This window comes from Nicotiana tomentosiformis, chromosome 9, assembly GCF_000390325.3.
Source record: "Nicotiana tomentosiformis chromosome 9, ASM39032v3, whole genome shotgun sequence".
NCBI classification, from domain to species: domain Eukaryota; kingdom Viridiplantae; phylum Streptophyta; class Magnoliopsida; order Solanales; family Solanaceae; genus Nicotiana; species Nicotiana tomentosiformis.
This window is the reverse complement of record NC_090820.1, coordinates 43,681,504-43,702,284: the sequence shown is the minus strand read 5'-3', so window position 1 is coordinate 43,702,284 and position 20,781 is coordinate 43,681,504. Positions and strand designations below refer to the sequence as shown.

The window sequence follows — 20,781 nt, the reverse complement described above, 5'->3', positions numbered from 1 at the left end:
TCAATTCTATCAAGATGAACTCTATAAAACATAAAAAGACATAGATAAAGAAGGAGAATACGATTTGGAGGAAAAAAGATGGACACAATAGATTAACGACTATTTCTTACATATTTTTTTTTGTTATAAAGACTTCATCTAATTTTGCTTTTGATGAAATTCCAGTATTAATTTTCGAGGTTGTTACTCTATCTCTTTGGTCACTAGACCACTGCAACTATTTTTAAATAACTAATGTTCCTTTTGTTTTCCTATACTGATATTGCTGCTTCCTTTCTAGAAAATTATCCTTCTTTGATAATCCAACCGAGTTTAGTTATTAGTTTGGAGTCCTTCAAATTGTTGGTTAGATCAATTTCATTATTTATGGTTTTGTGGTATTTGCCAACTTTACTTGTTCATGAGAGCAGACTCGTCCTTTTTATAGTCAGAGTAGGTCATATTATTGTGCCAATGGAACTTAGCAAAAGTGACCCTAAAGTAGAAGAAAATGCTAATATCGTACATCCATAAAGAATTCAGAGGACAAGTAAAACATCTATTCGTGCTCTATACATACTGAATACTAATTAATTTGATATGAAAGTTATTTTGACATAGATGATAGAACCATGTTATTTAATCATCTTGGTCAATATATAAACTGGAATAGGGACGACACGAGCAATGTTTCTTTTTCCTTATGATTAATTGTGTGGATGACAAAAATTTGTACGAAGGAAGAAATGACCGTTGTTTGAGAAATTCCAAGTAGCATTATAACATAAGGATGCAATAGATAAAATAATTTCTTGTGTTCAAGAGAATTAAATTACTACCATCTCCATAACCCACAAACTGGCATAACACTTGGTTTCCTATTCTTCGGAAGAATCAACTTATGTCTCCCTTCTTCATCGGACGGACAAAGGCTTTTCCCTTTCTCGAGCCTTTGAAATCCTTGGAGAAACTTCCTTCTCTTAACTACACAGTGAAGATAAGGTATTAAACCTGTGTATGAATCCATCGCAAAAGACTTCCTTTGAACAAATCGCTTGATTGCCATGATAGTTATTGATTCTTTTAGAGAACTAACAAGAAATGGTCATTTATAGGAAAGTAAGTACTATGAGAACAAAATAGACAAGCCTGCACGTCCTCTGTTGCCAAAGTTTTGAGTTTCAGATAAAGAATATAGCAAGGAATATGTGTGCGCCTGCATAAAATATGTCAAACTTCCAATTATTGTCAGTTGTTGTGACAACATTATAAACATAAATTCCCTCCCTTTTTTTTTTTCCTGAACTCACACCAACTGGATAAGATAATCCCAGTATGATATCTACCTTAAGTCTAGTACATCAATTATAGATATATTGAACAAAGAAATTTTCGATCACAAATGTATCTAACCCATTCCATCAAATATGAACAAACATGAAGATAAACGAAAAACTTGTCATATCTGCTACGATAAGCTAAACTTTTGGGTAGCAACAGGAACTTAGAAAACCATCCAATATGTGAAATAATATGTACATGGAAAGAATCTGTGTTGCTAGCAAGAGGGGCGCACAGTCCTAACAAGCAAAATACGAGGGATCACATAGTGAAGAAGTTAACCAGAAACTTGGATACTTTGGTGCTATTATCATTTCAAGTGATGAATTACAAGGATCTCTGAGGACCTTGGGAACAGAATATAAGATCTACACAGAACTACATATGTACAATCAAAATCTTCGCGAGTCTTTCATCAATGGAGTCCACAGAGTCACAAAATTTGTTGCCCCACCCATGAGATACAATTCACACACTCATTTGACAATGATATTACTAATAGGCCGGCAATTGTATAGCCAAACAATTTCCATTACACCAGCTCCCTAGGGGTCTCTACTGTCCAACTTTCTCAACTGGTTTAGGACATTAGTTTCTGAGCATCCAATTGAAAGCTGTTATAACCTTCAAACATCTTCAACCTGGATGACCGCATAGAAATTGCACAACATCTGGACCACTTTTTTCTGTAGCCTTGCTGAGTAACCTTTCCCTTTGATTTTTCCTTTACCACATGACACTCTGGAGAATCAAAATTGGTTTGATTGACAAAACCCAAACAGCTTTAGGGACATCAAATGACCTTGATTACACAAAAAGGTAGTTCAGCTAGAGAAACAACTTCATGGGACATTGTATGAAATCCTACATCAAGCTTACCGTTGACTAAGGTAATGTTTAAGTAGCATTGTTAGTATGATTAGCATCAATAGACCTAGACCTGAGTCTGAATCTTTTCTTCACCAGCATGCTGTGCAGAAACATCATCAGACGAATGAATAGTTCCACTGCAACTGCCCAACACAGTTACTTCATGACTTTCAGCCTGACTGCCCACCGCAGTTTCTTCAGCAGCACGTTGTGCATAAGAAACATTAGCAGAAGAATGAACAGTTCCACTGCAACTGCTCACCACAGTTACTACATGACTTTCTGCCTGACTGGGCTCAGAGTGAACAATCTTCTCATTAAAAGAAGCTTTTGCTTCAGCACTGGCATCGGAAGAGTTCAAGCTGGAGCCACATGCTTGAGATCCAGGAGAGAGATCAAGTTGACAGTCGGTGTTATTTACCAGAGCAGCATTCAAAGAAGTTTCAACCGAGGAGTCGATTGCAGGTCTAGAAGAAGAAACCTCAGCACCATTATTAACTCCACCAATTGGAGAGGCATCCAAATTTCCCCCCTCCACAGAAACATTTGAGCCACCAAGCCATTCAACATCAGAAGTTTGCTTTAAAGAAGCCTCAACCGAGGAGTCAATTGCAGGTGTAGAAGAAGAAACTTCAGTATCATTATTAACATCAACTCCATCACACATTGGAGAGGCATCCAATTTTCCCTCCTCCACAGAAAAATTTGAGTTACCAAGACGTTTAACATCAAAAGTTTGCTTTGAAGAAGTTTCACCTGAGGAGTCAATTGCAGGTCTAGAAGAAGAAACTTCAGCACCATGATTATCATAAACTCCATCACCAATTGGAGAGGCATCCAAATTTCCCTCCTCCACAGAAACATTTAAGTCACCAAGATGTTTAACATCAGAAGTTTGCTTTAAAGCCATAACATGTAGCCCATTCTGCAAATCAGGTCCACTTGTAGTGTCTGAGAAGAAATTTATGGCAGGCTTTGCACTCGCACAAGTTGCAGATACACACACTGAAACTTTAGTCTTGTCTATTTCTTCTACTTCACTCTGTGCAGCAGGTTCTTGAAAACAACTATCTGTGGTATCTGCCGATAAACTTTTCCCATTGGCATCAATGGAGGTAGTATCTGAAACCTCCTCATTCCGTTTCTCTGCCTTCATGTTTCTGGCAGAAGCTTCATCTGATGAATCAATATCAAATATCGAACAAGTGGTTTGGTCATTTTCCTTGCAAATTGTTTGATGGATTGGCTCAGATGACTGGGGATCAACTTCAGAGGAAGGACCCAATGCAGCATCTCCCAGATCAGTGTTTCCAATACTTGCACCGGAAGGAGAGGAGGGAATCGGTTTTGTGGTTGATTCAGCGAGTTTCTTCTCCATATTAGATTTGACAGATTTATCCTCCTGACTGGAGATTTGAATATGAGATCCACAATGAGTACTTTCTTCTCTAACCATGGCACTATCACTTAAATCGACAGCAGTAGCTGGAGAATCAGAATCTATTGCATCAACGTCATCAACTTTTTCTACACAGGCTTCATCGCGCAAGTTTCCATCGCACCTAGTAAGGGATTCCTGATCATCCTTTTCAACCAAAGCAGGCAACTGAGGAACACTATGTTTCGAGTCACCAGCATTTTTACCACCTACAGAAAAATCCAGACGTCCAAATCACAAGAATGGACATATAAGATTAAGATATCAGCTTATTTTCCTAATAAGGCAAGCAAAACGGGAAAAAAAAACAAAGTAAAACCAGAAATTTAATTATTATAGTACCCTCTAGGGTCTCTCCATTTAGTAGCCTCTTTTGAAGCATATCCGTCCCAGGGAACACCAACATATTAATGGACTTCATTTCTAGCTTCTCTGATTCCTCAAGTGGATTAAATCCAAAAACTACCGTCCAAGTATGCATATGCTCAGATATAGCAGGAATAATCAACTTCTCGACTTTTAGAGTGGAGAGGACCTGGAAAGAGGAGACCACAAATTAAATCGTTGGTCTGCACTCCAATATTGAAGAATAAAATACAAAGAACATAATGGACATGCAAGGACATAATCCCTGACTAACTGGAAGCAGATGCATCAGATAGCTGGAAAAGGTATGACATGCATATTACCATCTGGAAAAACACTTATACTGGTAGCAAGCATAAAACATTTCAGGTCGTAAGATGTCCACATACTAGGTACAAATATGTCCATTACTGGGAAATGAGAGCAGCAACAGGAATGAACAAAATTTCAATTTGGATGATGCCAGGTCTTGTCTCTGCTTTCTTTCGTTAACAATACAACTGTGCAATACTACTTATGATGCCTCTTTTGAGACTAACTTTGTATTTTTTATATAACCGTGTGTCCGGGCTAACTTGAGCGCACCACAACTAATTCCACGGGATACCTGGTAACTCTATCCATCAAAGCTTGATCAGATGGGAAGAAATCACCTAGTTTTTTTTGCCTCTGCTGCGATTTAAACCTGAAACCTCATGGTTCTCACCCACTTCATTTACCACTAGGCCACGCCCTTGGGTGCGACTAACTCTTGGAAGTTTAAAAGACATTTTTATGTATCCAAATGTCAATTCTATAAATAAATTGTATTACACTGTTTCCAGAGCATCTGGTGTCACAATATTTCCTAAAGCATCCTACATTTTCCCACAACCATTTGCTTTGTCATGTTACTTACATATACATTAAGTGACTGCTATTGTAGCTCTTTGATGCTGTTTCTGCCACTTCAACAAAGTGCCATATTAAATTATTTATCTGCTACTTCTTAAGACCAGAACAGCAATGGAAAAGCATTGAGATGCCCTCCGTTCCAATGAATCCTTTTGCATTAACAGAATGATGACTCCCAATAACTCATTATAAATTGCAATAGCAATATATGCACATGACGTATGTGACATATCTCAATGATTTCTTATGTACACAAACCCATCTTCAAAACAATTAGATGAATAAAGTGTGGAGCCAACAAAGACAACCAGTAATAATTATTCTCATACCGTCTCAATAGCAGACAGCAGCCGGCGGCACATCCCTTGGCGCCTATATATATTCCTGGTCCCAATGTATGGCATTTCTGCAAGTTGAGTTCCATGGATCCTAACAGTTTACAGCCAAAACAATGTTTATTGATTGGTAAGGCATGAAGGAACAAACATGAGAAGAAGACAACTAACAAGGACAAAGGAAAGCAAGAAATTATCTAACAGACTGATTAATTCGAGAGAATGATGAGTAGAGAAGTTCATTTAATAATAAGATCAAATGCTTCAGAAAGTTCCTGTGCGTTATAAGATTAAAAGGTACAACACGGAAAAATAATGTAATGTAACTATGATGCAAGGATTAGTAATGCAGGCATTAATAACGCAGAGATTAGTAATGCAGGGATTACACTGCATGGGTTATTTCTTGTTGGATGTTGGTTTGTTGTATTAAAAGAAATATGAGTCTGAAGAGATGAGGGTGCCGAGGGTCTACCAGAAACAGTCTCTCTGCCTTCTTAAAGGCAGGGGTAAGGTCTGCGTACACTCTACCCCAAACCCCACTTGTGGGACTACACTGGGTATGTTGTTGTTGTTGAGTCTGAAGAGATGAGGGTATCTTTATCGTTTCAGTAGTTTTAATCAATCTATTGTTAATACATGTATTCTTATTCCACATTCTACCCTGCATAAAATAATACATAAATTCCCGCATAACTTATGTGTATATTATTATTTATAAGAAGAGGCAAAATTAGAACCAAACTAAGTATAAGTTATACTGAATCTAATGAAGAGAATAATTCTCCTTATTCAAGCGACCAAACAAAATGCAAGTTATGCTGAATTTAGTTAGCGGAACAACAAAAGTGGCTCCTAATAGCTACAAAAATAAATCTTTCAACTGTGTCCTCTAAAAAACAAGGGACGATAGTATTTAAGGAATAAGTAGAATCAGTTCCAAAAATTACCACTCCAAAAAATATATGCCAAAAGATGGAAGAAAGAAACATATGACAAGAAATTACTACTGCAGAGTACAAGTAATTTGGAGCAGTAGCTGACATTGAGATACATTCAGTTAAATGCTGGCAAAAATGATAGTCCACTATTGCAATAAATTCAAAGACTAATCGATGACACACAATTACGTTTTGCTAAAGATCATAAATCCCTAATGCAAGGAACACAATTGCAATTTCTGGGACAGCTGAGAGAGTTCAACTGTTAAACAACATATCCACATTCATGCACCCAACTCTATCAATATCTGAAAAATAAACTTGCATTGTAACATGGGAACAACTTGAGCAATCCAGTATACCTTATGGATGCAGCAGATATTATTTCATCGCCCCTTTCCAAGATTGCAGTATAGAAGCCACGAAAATTCAGCCGGCTAAAGTTTGAGCTTCAGAGGAGAGAAAAACAGTGTCAGATGCTGCTGAATAATACAACCAAGATTATAGAAAAGGATAACCGGGTAAAAGATGAATCTAGAAACATGCAAGTACATAGTTCCACAAAATAATAAAGCAAATAGGGAAAACTATTTTCAGACAGCACAAAAGAAACATCGTCTGGCTTAATTGACAATTCGGTTTTCCATTTCCAAACAAGAGAAGAGGGATGATCCAATAAAATCAATACATTATTGCCCTCAGTGATAGCCGTTCTTTGTGATTCAGAAACCCAATCCACAAAAGAAAAGTAATATTTTTTTCTAACAGGCAACTATATCATAAGGAATCACGAATAAATGAAGAAGGAATAGCCACATCCCCATGATTATGGCTTTTAACTTCATAGTGCCTTTTGAGGTTTCTCTGGTGACAGAAAAAAGGCATGGGAACAATCTATTTCTAACTAGGCTTCTAAGAAGAGAATCACTGTGTTTCAGGGAAGTGTCTACGAGGAAGATAAAGAGTGAAAGCATGTGCTAAAGAGTCCTGGCAAATTAAGGACATAAACAAGGACAGCTGGGAAAAGCAAATTCAACAATCTTCTACTATGTTTATGAGCATCAGCCCAGAGAAAAAATGTAAAATCATAAACATTGTACTCCCTCCCCTCTTAAACTAAATGCCGTGCTCCATCTTTGGCAATCAGTCAGACAAGCTGAGTAATAGCCTGTTTAGCCAAGCTTCACTAGAAGTGTTTTTTCTTTAAGTTTTATCTGGGAGAGTTATGGTGTTTGGCCAAGTTAAAAAAAAAAAAAAAAAAGGGCAGCCCGGTGCACTAAGCTCCTGCTATGCGCAGGGTCCGGGGAAGGGCCGGACCACAAGTGGTCTATTGTACGCAGTCTTACCCTGCATTTCTGCAACAGGCTGTTTCCACGGCTCGAACCCGTGACCTCCTGGTCACATGGCAGCAACGTTCCCAGTTACGCCAAGGCTCCCCTTCAAAGTTAAAGTAGCAAAATTGTTTTGAGTAGCAGGCTAGCAGCAGAAGTTGTTTTTGCTGAGTAAGAAGTTGAAAAAAGGTAGCTTCTAAGCAGAAGTTGTTTTTAATTTTTCCAGCACAAATATATTCTTACTAAGTGGGTGGGTCCGCAAACAGTTGGGAACGTTGAAACTCTGACACAGAAATAAAAACTAACAATTCTTTTTCCAAATTAGAATCCTTAAAATAAGTCTATGGGATCATATAAATCCATTTTTTTATTCAACAATGAGCCACTATATATATATATATATATATATATATATATATATATATATATATAAACAAGAACAAAAACAACACTAGGGGACAATCCCGTATTTACTAAAAATAAAATAGAGAACCAGCGGTATCAGCTAAAGCTCCCAGTGAGCCTAGCAAATCACCTAAAGACTCTACCTCCTCTACATAGTTTTAAATATTATATTTTAGTTAAATGAAATTAAAAATACTTGATTAAATATTTCAAATCCTCTCAATTCAAGTCTATTTCATTTCAGTACTAAAAATTGGTCTTTTAAATCAAGTGAGGAATTTGCTAAGACTATACATTCTTACATCAAAAATTTATTGTTATATGGGCATACACGTCATTAATTAGAATAAAAACCCTGACAAGCATTGGACCTAACATAAGTGTAACTGTAACAACAACTAAACCTTACTCCCAATTAGCATGTAGTGCCTATATGGATCCAATGCTTCCAGTGTGTTTTTTGTAAGCTAAATCCATATTCATCTTGAGAGATTTTAAATCATTTAAATCTTCTCTCTATGAGATTTTAAATCTACCTTGTTCCCTTTTATCACATTCCATCACCTTATTTTCCATACCTATGAATCTCTGCATCTAGAGGATATGAATAGTGAATCTCAAGCGACCACCTCACATTTTATGTTCTATGTATTACTTGCATCCTCTATGAGATGTGATCATTTCTATATCCATCTTCACATTCGTATTTCTACGACATTTGTCATTAATACCAAATGGCCATATTAAATTATTCAGCCAGCTTAATGAAGTTACAAAAAAATAACGAGGGCCTTCAGATATTAAATTGGATATTTAGCACAACATTTACAAACTTACGACAAGGCATAGAAGGTAAATAGCTTCTTACCCGCAGTTGTAGAGAACATTATGAATAATATTGATGCCACTTTTCCTATCCACAATCGGCAAAAAACATTCATCCATAACAGCCAGTGCAACAGCTAGCTTAGAATTGCACTCCACCCGTTGAGAAAAGGCATGGTGAGAACGATCAGAGTCTAAATCCGTTCGTTGAATTAGGGACCATGAGAATCCAGCTTCAATCTCATGTTTGACACCAAGAATCTTCTGCAGATGATCATACAGCTGCAAAAACAGAGAAGAGAAATGAGTTGAACTATTCAAACACATCTTGTGAGAGATAGCAACATAGACTATCTCAGGTCAACAATAGTTTCACTAATTTTGAGCTTGAAAAAGGTTCAAAGTCTCAAAGAAAATTAGAAATTTCGGGACACAAAATGTTCAAGGTAAACTGCATGCTTCTCAATAAAATAGCAAAAGCCTAACTGAATTTGCTACCAAACTGGTAGTTTTGCAGATCATGCATTTGCATAGTGGTAACTATTTGAGAGAAGAAAACTCCAGTTAAAGACTCTTGAGGAACCAGTAAGCAATCAAGGATAAGACACAAAGGGGAAGGGGCTCTAAATTCCTTCATCTCATCCACGCCTCTCCACAGTATTGAACTGTTTGGCCTTTTCACTTTTCAAGCTTCAACAAGCCAATTGCATTGCTCTCTCCCTCACTCCGTCTCTAAGTTCCATATAGCAATTTCAGGTTACTGTTCGGCTTTGATTGTACAGATCGCTACCATTACATTCAGAAATTTATCTTCAAGGTTCCAAGTTCAAGATCTACAAGCTACGGAGAAAGGATTTAGCCTCATATTTTTGGTAGTTGGTCCAACAGATGCTAACCGATGTAATACATGGTATGAGACAACAACAACAACAAAAAACCCCGTGTAATCCCACGAGTGGGGTCGGGGAAGAGTGGGATGTACGCAGCCTTACTCCTGCCCTGTAAAGACAGAAAGGCTATTTCCGATAGACCCTCGGCTGAAAAAAATATGAGAAGTAGCAGCGGCGACAAGTAGTAACAACACAAGATATTAAGAAAACCGAGGCAAAGAAAGCAATCAAACAATAAGTAGTAATAGCAATCTGAGAATAAAACGAACACAAGATATTAAGAAAGACGCCGCAAAGATAGCAATCAAACAATGGGTAATAATATCAATCTAAGAATAAAACGAAACCATACTAACACTAATGATACCGGACTAAGAAAGAAAAAAGGACACATTCGACTATCTACTAATCTTCTACCCTATTCCTCGACACCCACTCCCTCCTATCAAGGTCAAGTCCTCAGTAAGCTCCAGCTGCACCATGTCCTGCATAATCACCTCTCCCTGATACTTCTTTGGCCTACCTCTACCACTCCTCATACCCACCAAGGCCAACCTCTCACACCTCCTAACTGGGGTATCTATACTCCTCCTCTTAACATGCCCGAATCACCTCAACCTCGCCTCCCGCATCTTATCCTCCACGGAAACAACTCCCACCTTATCCCGAATGACTTCATTCCTAATTTTATCTAACCTGGTATGCCCGTACATCCATCTCAACATCCGTCATTTCATCAACTTTCAACTTCTGGACATTGGAGTTCTTGATTGGCCAACGCTCTGCCCCATACAACATAGTCGGTCTAACCACCACTTTGTAGAACTTACATTTAAGTTTTAGTGGCACATTCTTATCAAACAAGACACTGAAAGAGAGCCTCCATTTCATCCATCCTGCTCCGATGCGATACGTGACATCCTCATCAATTTCCCATTTTCTTTTATAATAGACCCAAGGTACTTGAAACTTTTTTTCCTGGGGATGACTTGTGTATCAAACCTCACATCCGCGTCTGCTTTCTGGGTAACGTCATTGAACTTACACTCCAAATATTTTGTCTTGGTCTTGTTCAACTTGAAACCTTTAGACTCGAGAGTCGGTCTCCAACCTCGAGCCTCTCGTTAACACCATCTCGCATCTCGTCAATCAGAACTATGTCATATGCAAATAACATACACCAAGACACCTCCCCTTGAATGTGTCTTGTCAATGCGTCCATCGCCAAGAAAAATAAGAACGGGCTAAGGGCGGATCCCTGGTTCAACCCCATCACAACCGGGAAGTGTTCCGAGTCTCCTCTCATTGTCCTCATCCGGGTCTTAGCTCCATCATACATGTCCTTGATCACTGTAATGTAGGCTACATGCACCCCTTTAGCCTCCAAACGTGATATAAGACAACATCACATGTGCTTTTTACTGCAGTTTCCATTAGCAGATCTGGAACTTGTTCTTGAACCTTATTTCGGTGCAGTGGGCTACACGAAATACAAAGGTGTATTAGAAAGCTGGCTAGGGAAAAGGTTAAAGAAGTCTTTGAAATGCTTTTGGAGCACAATTCCTGCATGCACTCTATGGAACATTTGGATGGACTGCAATCATAGATGTTCTAAAAATTAGATGTCCAACTCTTGGTGTAAAATGGTGAATGTATATGATGTTGATCTTCTCAGACTTTCATTAACTCCTTCCTTTGCTAAAATGAGCAACAATCCTTTGATTTTCGTACATCGCTGCACTTTCTTGGTGCTACAAATGAATTATGCATTTTTTAACAAAAACAGGGGATGTAACTTTCCGATCAAGTCTTTTCTTGAGACGGCTCCTATGATACCAAGTCGCTAATGAACCTCATGAATCATGTGCACCTTATAGAGGAGATGATTGCATAGCTACAGTTTGTCTGTTTGACAAGGCATTGAAGTAGATGGGCTAGGTTCTATTTTCCTGATGTATAGAGCAGAGAGATCTGCAATCATTTTTAGGATCTTATCAAGGAGAGAATTGGAAAACAATATCATGTTGGTATGACAAGGCCAAAAGTAGAAGCTAGTTTTGGTTTCTTTAACTAAACTGGAGAAGAGGCGTAAACCCCAAATCATGTGTAGGATCTAGAGGATCCCCCCCCCCCCAATGGTATAGTGTAATCGGCAGAATGCCCCTCTTGATTCACTGTATAAAACTGTTACATCCTATCTAACTAATAAATTAACAAGCCTAGTGAAGCTAGGCTCTTCACATGTAGAATTGGTACCACGAACTATCTTGTGTAAATTAGGAAGTCAAGGTTTAAATGTTGCCGCAGTGAAAAGGACTTAGATCACTAAATGAAAGAAGTTCATGGATCCGGACTCCTCTAGGAGTATCTAATAGGATTACAACCCGCGAATATCAGATTTCAGTAAACAGATACGCATATTACAGTGCTGAAGCCAACTCATTGCAATGGATGTATCATCTACCAGCAAGCTAATGCATGAAACAAGCTGATAGATATGATGAATTAAATTTAAAGTGGCAAAAATTAACAAGAAGCTGGGTGGTTGGTCGAAAACAGTATCGAGAAGAAATAAAAGAAATGATTCAGATGAAACAAGCTGGTTCTAAGATTCTTCATATTATTTTCAGGGTTGAAGTTCAAGCTTTTGCAATTTTTAGCTCTGTGTTTCTGCATCATCATTGGCTCACAGACCTTTTAAAGACCACAGCATTGCTGTTGGATCAGTTTTCTAGTCCTTTCAGTTCTTCCTTCACTCTTGCTTGTTGTCCATGCATATAGTTGCAGAGTTGTGGATTCACATCTTCTTTTCTCTTGCAACAGCAGGTCAAATCATGTCTACACCTAAGTTGCTCGGACTCTTTGGTGCCGCACCCGTGTCGACACGATGTGGGTGTGGGATCCGTACTAGATTTGGTCAATCGATTTTGAGTACTTTAACCAAAATCGACAGAGGAGTCCGAGATAGATACAATGATTTCTTAAATAAAAACAAAAGCTATGGTGGAATCATAATCTAGGCATATTTTATAAATCTATTTTTAGATATTTGAATTATTTTTAGCTGAATCTCCACACACATACCCGTACCTAGATCCGTACCCCCGAATCCAAAAAATTAGATAATGAAAGATCCGACCTCTAGATCCGCACCCGTATCAGACACCCGCACCCAAGTCCGAGCAACTTAGGTCTACACTATCCAGCAGGCATAAAATTGTTGAAGGAAAAGTTTTGGCTTTTCAACTCAGGTTCTCTGACAAAGAGACTGAAAGCGAGACATGTACCGAAAATGACCAATTGAATTCTGAAGGTTCTAAAGCTTGGAAGATCATGATTGCAATTTTCAACACATGAATAAGAGTTAATGCCAAATATCATTTTGTTTGATATGAAGGTAAATGACAGTCTATAACTCCATTAGGATTTGAGACAGGACAACAATTTCAAAATAGTGAATAGTGAAACTTGATAACTCTGTAGTGATTCTTAATATGCTATACATCAGACAGGAGAACTCACAAACAGAATAACAGAAATACCTCTTGGCATTTCTGCCCACAAAATGATACAGATGGATTATTAGAACTAGCTGGTAAAGCATTTATATCCAGACTGCATGATTTGTGATCTGCAAAATGAAAGTTTAATAATTCAGCTCAAGCATAGAAGGCGTCAACAACCAAACCTCGAAAAGGCAAACAGCTTTACATTTTTTCTCACACAGGCTGCAGTAGAGGAGCCTATCTGCAGCTGCCTGACCTTCCTCTGCAGTAGTATTGGCAGTCCCACAAAATTTGCATGTGCAATTTGGACAGTGCCAATCCCCTGGAGGAAGCATCTGTAGAAAAGAGAAGCATGTAAACGTGATGCTTATAAAGAGTAAATAATAATATAAAGTAACAGAAAATGTTCAAAATCCCAGTCTACACATGTTGCATCTTTCGGAGATGCCTGGATAGAGGTACGATGTTCTAAGGAAATATCCTAATTAATGTTCATTTACATATTACACAATCAATTCTAGTGACAAAAAATGTTCAAAATCCCAGTCTACACATGTTGCTTTTGGAGATGCCTAATAGAGGTATGACGTTCTAAGAAAGAAATATCCTAATTAATGTTCATTTCCCTATTACACAATCAATTCTAGTGATAGTTATGTACTTATCTTTCTTTCCAACCATTTAATGATACAAACAACAAACCAAAACAGTCTTGAAGATGGAATGGAAGAGGACATAGTTAATTTTTGGAATGGTTTACTGATTGTTTCACTATAAGGATAACAAGATCACAGTCACAAAAAATGGACTAGATTACATAACTGCAGTTGATTGACCTCTGTCACATGGCTCCTTTTCATTTTTCTCCCTTATGGTTGCATTCTTGCATGAGATTTAGTAGCAAGTGTATTCGATTATTTCAAATAATGAACTAGCACATGGAGCTCAAAGAGAGTCTGTTGACCAAGATGGTGATAATGTAACGTAGAAGGGCATGACTGCTCCTAAGAAACAAGAAGAAAAAAGGGAGCAGATTCATAGAAAATACTAAAGTACATAGACCTGCTCACAAAGAGCTAGAAGACAGCCCAAACCATTGCTGCTAATAAGCAGAAGACTTTCATCATTATTAAAAATTCTTACAGGTGTCTTTTTCTTTTTGAACTAGGAGCAGAGCCAAATCTTTTCTTCTTCTTTTTTTTCAGTTCAACTGGATGGAACTTTTTTCTTTCCATTTTTAACCAGTTCTTTCTGTTCAGCTATTGTAAATATAGCATGGACATGTTATTGATAGGGGAAACCATTCATTAAAGATTTCGTAGAAGTGGAAACTACACATATCTTTTACGTCAGTTTTCTTATCAGGTAAGATAACAGATATCTTTTATGTCAGTTGTAAAGAGTTGCAAGATGATCGCAGAGTACACTGGTTCCCCCACTTCTGTAACCTGGTTCTTCATACAGTTCTAATTATCTTAGGACTATGGTGGTATGTCCAATGAAAAGGTTAGTAGCAGACTATGATTTTGACCCGCCCCACACCTTACCACCGTTATTTTCTGTTCCTCCTTCATCTCCTCAGTGGTTATAAGAATCTAAAAACATTCCTGACGATAAAGGGCACTGATAACATTCTCACGCATGTAAAACACTAAATTCATACATTTAAATGTCAGGAAAACGTCCAAAAACCAAGTGGTATCAAAGGAAAGCAAAAGACGGGAATAAATTTCACATTTGCTACCACAACACAAAAAAGAATAACAGTGCAGGAATGCACAGTACTGATTAAGAGGGAAAAACATGATAACACCGAGAAAAAAGAGAATATTTTACATACTTGTATACCCAGACAGCTCTGATGAAAAGTCGAAGGGCAACCGTCACAACAGATAAGGTCCCCACCATCACCACATATACCACAAGTGTCATCATCAGGATCATCACCATCAACATTTACAGTATGGAAATCTTGGCGTTCAGATTCTTCTTGCCGATTCCATGCATCAACCAAGCACTCCAGCAAGGAAACGCCAGACTCCAATATTATGTTTTGAAATGGTTGACGCGACGTACTTCCTGCATGGAGCTCAAATTTTGAAACTGGAAGGATTTTACTACAGCAACCACAGTGGACGCCATCTCGTGTGATCCAACCTTCTAGCTTTACTCTGGTCCTCCTACGATTCATATATTGAACCTTCTGACTTGACTTCACTGTGCCAGAGTCAATCATCCAGGCCAGTAAGGTTCTTTTTCCAGTATAAGGAACATAGCCATCATCTTCAGAATCTTGCTCCTTATCAGACCTGCGGACCAACAATGTACATCGCCCAATTATCCTACTTTTTCTTCCCTGTACTGCACTTGAAGCAGCTCCAGTAAATGATTTTCCAGACATATCCTGCTTAGATCTTCCTCCCCTTGATGAATTTCCACTTGTATCACCATCACTCTCCTGATCTGTTGCATGAGACTTGCATTTCAGCAACTTACCTTTCTTCTTTACATAACTACTTAGCCTCTCCTCGTGCTGATCACCATCTGTGTCCTCTGCAGACTCTTGCATAGCAGACTTTTTGTAAACTCGGTTCTTGGCATCATCTTTCCTTTTCTTCTTCAGTTCTTTCTCAATCTTCTTCCGTGTTTGCCTGGTTAGCTTATTGATTAACTCATCAGACAATGGAGCAAATGAACTAGAGCCACCATCAATTTTACTTTTGCATGAATCTTCCCCCGACAGTTTTTGCAGTGCATCATAAGCCTTAATTATTGACCAGTATGCTGTTCCACTAGGATTAATGTACACTGCATCTAAGTAATCTCTGTTCCTTCTCGGTCTGTAATCAATGGTCCATCCAGCTTCAATAAGCATTCCTCTTATTTTCTCTCGCAGCTGCTGCTTCTCTGTACTCCCACCTCGTTTCAAGTTTCCTCCTTTACTTTTGGCAGGGGTAACATCTTCAGCTGCTACGGAGCTGCTTTCTTCCTTAATGACCCTGGCCTTTGAGCTAGCAGGCTGAAGCTGCTGCTTCACCATGCTCCCACGTTGTTTCAATTTTCCTTCTTTGCTTTTGGCAGGGGTAACATCTTCAGCCGCTGCTGACCTGCTTTCTTCCTTAACCGCCCTCATCTTTGAGCTAGCAGGCTGCGAACTAGGTGGTGCCAACTTAAGTGATGTATCAGTCTCATCTGTTTCACGGTCTACAGACTTGATGCATTTTGCCAAGAAAGGTTTTTGTGATTTCAGCTCAGTCCGCTCTGTTTTAACAGACAATGGTCGTTTTTCAGGGCGTTTAGAATCCGAGTGCAAAGAAGCTCGGCCTAGCAAATCTTTCTTGACAACATCTTCGGACCTGGAACCTTTCCTACTTTCAAGATCATAATCCTTGTGTGATAGGTCTGCCTTCTTCTTCTTATTCACCATTACCTTCAACACTCCATTTTTCCCCTGCAATCTGATTGGTTCATGAGACGATTCCTGATACTTCAACCTAAGCAATGAAATGGGCATATGTGCTTCATCCTCATCTAAATCGTACCTTTTCTTAACACCACACTCATCACCCTTAGCTCTATTACCCGACAAGCTACTCGAACTCTCAATATTCGAATGTTTCCTCTTCTCAACCAGCATACTCCTACTACTAGAACCGCTTACAAACTCCCTAGAACTCCCACCAGTTCTTGCAACATTCCATTTCATCTCCTCATTGAATTCATCATACTCGTCAAAATCAAACAAATCTAACCTACTTCTCTTACTCTCACTTTCAACCTTCCCATTCCTACGAAGCTCTCTACTTTCCCCACCACTTTTTACACTACCATTATGAAATTTCTCTCCACCCCTTCTCCTAATTGGCTCCAATAACTCTTCATCACTCGACTCGGAATCACTCTGAACCAACCTTGGCCTCTTCTTCACCTTCTGTGAAGCCCTTGAAGAACCCACACCCACACCACCTCCTCCACCCCCTATACCCATTCTCTCATCCTTCTTCTTAATTATCAAACACCCAGATGAGCTTTTCTTCTTCACTATACCCCCTGATCTCGCACTACCCCCCTCCATACTCACTCAATCCTTAATTCATAAAGGAAAAAAAAAAGCAAAATTGACCCCAAAAGTTCTCGAGAAAAGCTTTCTTTAATCCAAATCTTCGTTCAGTTATCCAACATTACCAGATCTGAAACAGAAAAAAGCATAATTTTAACGATTATAAACAATATTTGGGGGAAACTTTTTATGTTCAGTTAGTGAATTGATTTGCATGAGAAGAATCGGCGGCGAATTTTACCTTGCCGGAAAGTTTAGGGAATTGAATCGGCGTCGAAAACGGTGTTGATCCGATCAGTGACGTAATTCTCCGGCGAAGTAAGCGAATCGCCCGAGAAAGATAGAGACAGAAGCAAAGAGGGGAATTGTATTGGTTCTGGGCATACTTGTCGTATAAATATACAATATGAACAGACGCCAGCTTCTTCTTTTTTTTCTTTTTAGTTTTTACAATATTTTAGAACCCAATATAAAACCAAAAACCCCAAAAAGTGAACAGAAAATTGGTGTTAGTACTGTACAATATACTTTAGTTTTTTTTTTTTTTAACTATAGCGATAGACTAATTCATTTCTTAATGAATTAAGTTGTATGATCTTTGCTTAGACATCTCTAAGTCTGTAACTTTACCATTAAGAATTCATGTTACATGTTAGAATTCTGCTTTTAATTCACAAATAAATGTCTTAAACTGAATATTGCTATTTTTAATTAATTTATCAGAAAAGAGAAGTAAACGTTTGTTAGCTGGAATACTGAGGCAGTAGGGCGGGTTAAAAATAGGAGTAGTGAAAGAAAAGAAAAAGGGTAAAAACAGGGGCAGTAGAATCCAAGAATGGATTTGATATTGAGTTGTAAGTAGGGGAATTCGAGATGTGGGGGCTGGGTGTCAGTTGAGCAGACCGTTGTTTTGAATATCAGTTAAGAGTAATTTTTCTGAATTTCAGTCTTTACGAAGCTCTTTTCTTGTAGTAAGTTGTGACCTTTGGTGACATTTGACAGTTTTTAAGATTTACTCCAAACTTTGAGAAAATATTTTTTTCCAGCATATTCTGCTAATCATTTTAAGTAGTGGAGTATTTTCTTTTTCTTTTTGATGAGATAATCTAATTAGATGATATACCAAATGAGGAATAAATCAAATATTGAGAATTTAAGGGAGGAATCTATGATTATTTATTAGCCTCTTTTTTTGCTTAATCAGCCTTCAAATACTTATTATTTTTAGCTTCATTTTCAAATATTTTTCTCCTTTTTCAACTCAGTATTATTTGAAATATTATAAATATAAAACAAAAGAGAACAAGCCTGACAAAACTCAGCATATTTTTTATGGGAAAGTGAACATATTTGTTTATCCGTAAAATGGTACAGTTGAATTTATACGTGATTTATAGACAAGTAAATCAATTTGATCCTAAAATTATAAATGAATTAGACAAAAATATAAGATTTAGCCTTGAAATTGAGATAAAACAACATATATATTAGTCCGGGCGTAGAGCTTCCGGAGGCGGCAAGGATAATATAAGCAAGCAAGAAAGTAAAATGTTATTGAACTTTTTGATAGAATACAGTGTGTGCTTCTCAGAAAAATCATCTCTTACAATAATGCAAGAGTTCGCTATTTATAATTGTACCTAGGGAACAAGATCCTAGGATCAAGCCCTTCTTAAATGATAATTATGAGGGTCATTGAAGAGTGTATAACGATAGCCAGTAAATGTCTTATTCTCTGCAACGGACCGCACACTTAATACTAAAGAATATTTTTCATTAAATGCTACAAGGTGGTAGGCATTTATTTCGCCTTTATGAGTATTATTCTCTCCGATAACAAGCGAGAGCATTGCCCTCGGGACCGGCTGTCTTTTGTCTTCGACTCCACGTGTCACTTTCTCACGCGAACATTAAATATGGACATATTTTATCCCATACAGATAGTCCCCCTGCTTTCTGGTGGCACAACTTTGTGTCACCGGAAAGTTGGTAGAGATACTTTTTTTAGCGGAAATTCTCTGACCCCCCCCCCCCCGAAAAATTCTGACAGTTGATTAGACGCATGTCTTTCCGCATTTAATGCCCTGAACACGCGTCATCCCAAGATTTAGCATTACTTTTGCCGGTTATCGAGGTAATTATGGCCACGATTTTAGTCGCTTATTCCTTTACTTTTACGCATCAAACTTCTTCATTTACACTTCATAATTCTCCAAACTTTCTCAAACTCTCTTTACTCAACTTGTACTTTGTCTTCAACTTTTCTTTAACCTTCTTCTCATAGAAACGCTTCCTTTCTGATAAAAATGGCTTTTTCTTCCAGAAATCCTAGTTATTCAAAAATTAAAGGTAAAGCTGATGATGTTGTTGCTCCTACGGTGAGCACCATCTGTTGACGACCAATTTTGACCTTCCCTTTTGAAACTAATTTATTCATACTTAATAATTTATAATAAATACTTTAAGTGTATTTTCTATTAATGAATATCTATTTTTTACAAATTAATTAACTACTAGTCTTATTAATCACGTAATATTAATATTATGTAACTACAAATGTATTTACTATCTTAAGATTATTAAAATAATTTTTGTATATGCATTACATAGGTTTTATAATTAATTTGACAAATTTACTCCTTAATTTCAAGCGAATTAGGTAACTATGCTAATATTTTGAAATTAGTGCTATAATTCAAAATATGCGTTATTTATAGATAATTATTTAAAATAATTAGTAACCTATATAATAATTATAATTTTACCACATTTTATTGAAATTTTTAAGCTTATTTAAATTAATTTTAAAAGGGTTAAAAACTAAAGGGCTACATGTGCAATTCTTCAATTAAATACAAAGTGACTATTTTCTAAATAAATTCTAGCCCAATACCAGTCCCAATTCGGAATTGACCCAGTCCAAACACCACATCCCCTTCCAACTTAGTAATACATGCCATTCTCATTGAACCAATGAGATCCTGCCACGTCACCCTCCTTTATCACTCACCAAACAAACACATATGTATCTGAACCGTTGACCCATCTGATCAACGACTCATATTTAATATCTGATTTTCTTTGATTTTTAAACACCCGCCCAAATATCCCATCTCCATCGTCTAAATCCCATGATCCAATGGCTACCAAAATTCCTTTTAAAAACCCTTAAATGCTAGAAATTTCAGGGCCATTGATCACCAGATCCAACATCACAGATTTTATCTCCTATCTTTAACCTTAGAGACGACCCCCAATACCCCAAAAACCCTAAATCATTTGTCACCTGCCCAGCCGCCCTTCCTTCCCCCTTCCTCTCTCTTTTCTCTCGTCTTCCCATACTCCATCAATCAACAAACATTGCACAAATTCGTGAAATTAACTTCAAATCATCTCATTTGTCTCTTATATCCACGATTCTTGCTGAATCTTTGCATGTTTCATCATCAAAATTCAAATCCCCCAAATCTGAATCCTAACCCCCAAAGATGAAACCTCAAATCGCCATTGGCCTTTCAAATCCATGGTCATTCCTTTTGTTCCTGCACTCCTGATCTCGTCGTTCTTTCCATTTTCACCATTCGATTTCAAAAGCCCTAA

At 37.7% G+C, this 20,781-nt stretch overlaps 1 protein-coding gene across 2 annotated transcripts; it reads right to left on the bottom strand.

The window, feature by feature from the left end:
* Positions 1-1,589: 1,589 nt before the first annotated feature.
* Positions 1,590-17,641, bottom strand: LOC104088473 (uncharacterized). 2 transcript variants are annotated; one of them, XR_684573.4, is made up of 10 exons: positions 17,423-17,641; positions 14,962-17,311; positions 13,327-13,456; positions 13,158-13,246; positions 8,769-9,007; positions 6,527-6,613; positions 5,218-5,317; positions 3,971-4,163; positions 2,200-3,837; positions 1,590-2,122 (listed from the first exon to the last, which is right to left on the bottom strand). XR_684573.4 is itself a non-coding variant. In XM_009593144.4 (9 exons), the coding sequence occupies exons 2-9, from the start codon at positions 17,194-17,196 to the stop codon at positions 2,255-2,257; spliced, it is 4,656 nt and encodes a 1,551-aa protein (XP_009591439.1). In that variant the 5' UTR covers positions 17,197-17,311; positions 17,423-17,640; the 3' UTR covers positions 1,590-2,254. The 2 variants fall into 2 exon arrangements, 1 of the variants encoding a protein (XP_009591439.1); XM_009593144.4 differs by having other exon boundaries at positions 1,590-3,837; positions 17,423-17,640.
* Between the last annotated feature and the right edge of the window lie 3,140 nt (positions 17,642-20,781).